The sequence below is a fragment of the Saccostrea cucullata genome, unplaced genomic scaffold (assembly GCF_032062105.1).
Source record: "Saccostrea cucullata isolate Sc308-1 unplaced genomic scaffold, CSIRO_AGI_Scuc_v1 ctg1360, whole genome shotgun sequence".
In the NCBI taxonomy this organism is placed as follows: Eukaryota; Metazoa; Mollusca; class Bivalvia; order Ostreida; family Ostreidae; genus Saccostrea; species Saccostrea cuccullata.
In genome coordinates this window covers 13,802-17,003 of record NW_026939744.1, presented here as the reverse complement: position 1 = coordinate 17,003, position 3,202 = coordinate 13,802, and the positions used below count along the sequence as shown (strand labels likewise).

Genomic DNA, 3,202 nt, shown 5'->3' with positions numbered 1-3,202 from the left:
AATTAAGATACCTGAAAATTGAAGTTTTAAATGGCATTGTCTTTGTAAGAAAAATAATTCTTCGATTGTACAAACCTTTTCAAAAAAGTTATTTGGCTTTTAAAAGTAATTATAAGGGAAAGCGTAATTTAAAATGCCGACCCACAGTTATCAGATGCGTGAGTATTTATTAGAGATCCACAGCTCTTTTCCCGTATTTTTATCATATTTTTTTTTTTGCTTCCATTTTTTGTTCGTAATAAAAAAACTTTAATTCAGTAATTTTCAAGTTGAAGAGTGCATCCTGACAATCAGTTATGATGGTATATCGATGATGTAATTTATGTAATTTTTGATGCTGTCCCACCTGCCTGCTAACGCGGACACAAAACTCAAAAAAAAAAAGTATAATTGCAAAACATTTTATTATTTTAGAAACATGATTACATGAAATTTCTGTTATTTATTTAGTTTTTTCTGGACTACATTTAAAATTTTAAGTTAAATAACATGAGGATGGGTGTGTAAATTTAATTACTGATGTAACCCTTTTAAAACATTTCTTTTTGAAAATACTGTAGATTTATCATGGTTGTCTGTGACACGTGTACCTGTCTTCTATTTGATAAAAGCCTTTATAATCGTACACATGATAACACGTACTGTCCGTGGCTTAGTCTGGTCAACAGAAGAATTCCTTAAGAAACGTGGAAAACGTGTTGAGGCCCCTTATTTTAGCTTATATTCTTTTTTTATTTGTTTAAAGTTATTGAATCTTGGTCAAGAAAACAAAGTTGCTACTACTACATTTCCAAAATCCCCCCCCCCCCCCCCCCAAATGAAAAATTCTTTTTAAAATTAATTTGCATATGCTACTTCCCTCTTAGTGCCCAGCAATTCCATAAGGGCATTATGAAATATTTTAGAGTCACATTTTCGAATCTGATACTGTTCAGGTTACCTAAAACAGATTTTTGTTTTACATAAAGGATGGATACTATAAAACCTCGGACATTTGTGCATTAAACAGTTTGATCTCAACTTTAAAACTAGTAAAAGTTCAAAATGATTGCCTTCCTAACATTGGCTGTGATTGTACAGAGTGCTTTCGCTGGAAACCTCGTAGAAGTTCTCCAGAACGACGGGGAGACAACCCTTATTGCTCTTGTACAGCAAGCAGGATTAGCTGATGCTTTGTTAGGAGGTAAGCTAAAAAGCTATTCAAAAAATACGACTTATGTATACAGTCTTATTGCAAGTTTAGTTGTATACTTCATCACAACAAATATTTAAGGAAAATAAAAATCTCAACCCCTCGCTTTTACCTCTGCCTACAATGACTTTGGATTGAATATAAGTAATGTTTATACCAGGATAATTCACGAACAAAGAGTTGTCGTCAATTATAAGAACTTCCTCCCTCAACATTTGTCATCTGAAGATGTATACATGATCTTTTAATTTTGTATAATTTAAGAGTACAAAGAAACATTTTTTTTTCTCATGAAATATCTTTAGAACAATCAGTATATTCTTTTCAGGGGAATTCACTATTTTCGCTCCAACAAATGCTGCTTTTGCCAAGCTCCCCCAAGCTACACTTGACAGTCTATCAAAAGACACAACAGCTCTGGCCAACATCCTGAAATATCACGTGGTCAAGGGGTCCATCCACAAAGCTGATGCCTCAAATGAACTTCAGTTAGAGACTTTGGCGGGAACCAAAATCAGATTCAATATCTACAGTCATAACCATGTAGGTGTTGCCTATTTTAATTGTTTTGTTAACAGTTTGTTGGCTTTTTTTGGGGGGGGGGTGAAAAAAAAATTGACTCTGAAAGCATACATAAGACCAAATTCTTCCCTTGTTATTGTTTTACCATATAATCCCTGCATCTAGGCGAATAAGTGCATCAATAACCTTAATAAGAATTGTTCGTTATGTTAAGCACTGGAAATATTGTTACAATTTGCCAAAGATGAGAAATGAATTTTTTAAAATAATCTTTCAATTAAAGGTTGTGACAGTGGAAGGATCCAAAATCACCCACTTTGATCTGACCGCATCAAACGGAATGGTCCACGTAATCGACACCGTGATGATGCCCCCTGAAGGCAGTATTGTGGATCTCGTGGCCGGAAACAGTGACCTCAGCACTCTTCTGTCAAAGGTCCAGTCAGCTGGCTTGGCCGGAGCTCTGCAAGGTATTTTTACAGCATACATTTATACATGTACATGTATGTATTATTTCTAAAAGTGAAATCATGAGGAAAGCTTGAACCAAGATGCCCATATAATACATCTATTTCTTTAACCTTCCAGGCGATGGATTAACAGTATTTGCACCAACAAATGCAGCATTTGCCAGACTTGGTAGCCATGTTTTGGACAATCTGAGAAGAAACCCACAGCTTTTAAAAGGTAAATAGTTGCGAAAAGTAAAAAGATTATGTCATGCAAGCTTTTTTGCCTTGTCATAACATCTTTTTGTATTTTCATGATTTTAGAAATTCTGGAATACCATGTTGTTCCACATACTGAATACTCAGCTGGTCTTTACAACCGCGAATATGTCAGAACTCTTGATACTCACCATGACGTCATCAGACTTGGAGTCAGCAGTAAGTACTATACTCAATAATATGGATTGATTGCTTTTGCAAATGTATTTCACCATAAGAAATAATAGCTGTATTTAGAATAATTGATTTTTTGTACTTCCAGGTTCTGGCAGCGTCACAGTTAATCGCAATGCCCACGTAACAAAGGCCGATATAAGCGCCACCAACGGAGTAGTACACATTATAGATCACGTACTAATTCCCGCTCGTTATTTATTTTCTGCTATTCTTGGTAGGAAATAATCATTTGAACATATCATATCATTATATAACATATCACCATCATATCGCACAGCTGTACATAATTGTTAATATTTATGAAATAATATTTAAATCTGTTGAAATTTGTTTTACAATAAATTTGTTTAAACTTAAAAGATCTAAGCTCATTAATTGTATGCGAGTTGCACTTCAAATGTAAATAAATTTACATCTATATGACAGCAAAAAAAAGAAAACCAAATATTTATTGACACAAATAATATAACACGTTTTAAGTTCTTTTAATTAGACAAGAGGCTTATGTACCACGTACATCACTCACCTGGAAACTTGTCAGAATCATTCAGTCTAAACGACATTTATTCTAAATCAAAATGGT

The 3,202-nt window shown here is 34.0% G+C and overlaps 1 protein-coding gene across 1 annotated transcript; it reads left to right on the top strand.

Annotated features, from left to right (window-relative positions):
• Nucleotides 1-1,044: 1,044 nt before the first annotated feature.
• On the top strand, nucleotides 1,045-2,844 carry LOC134253850 (transforming growth factor-beta-induced protein ig-h3-like). The gene is made up of 6 exons (XM_062736441.1): nucleotides 1,045-1,183; nucleotides 1,521-1,735; nucleotides 1,998-2,184; nucleotides 2,303-2,401; nucleotides 2,488-2,601; nucleotides 2,705-2,844. The coding sequence occupies exons 1-6, from the start codon at nucleotides 1,045-1,047 to the stop codon at nucleotides 2,842-2,844; spliced, it is 894 nt and encodes a 297-aa protein (XP_062592425.1).
• Nucleotides 2,845-3,202: the final 358 nt, after the last annotated feature.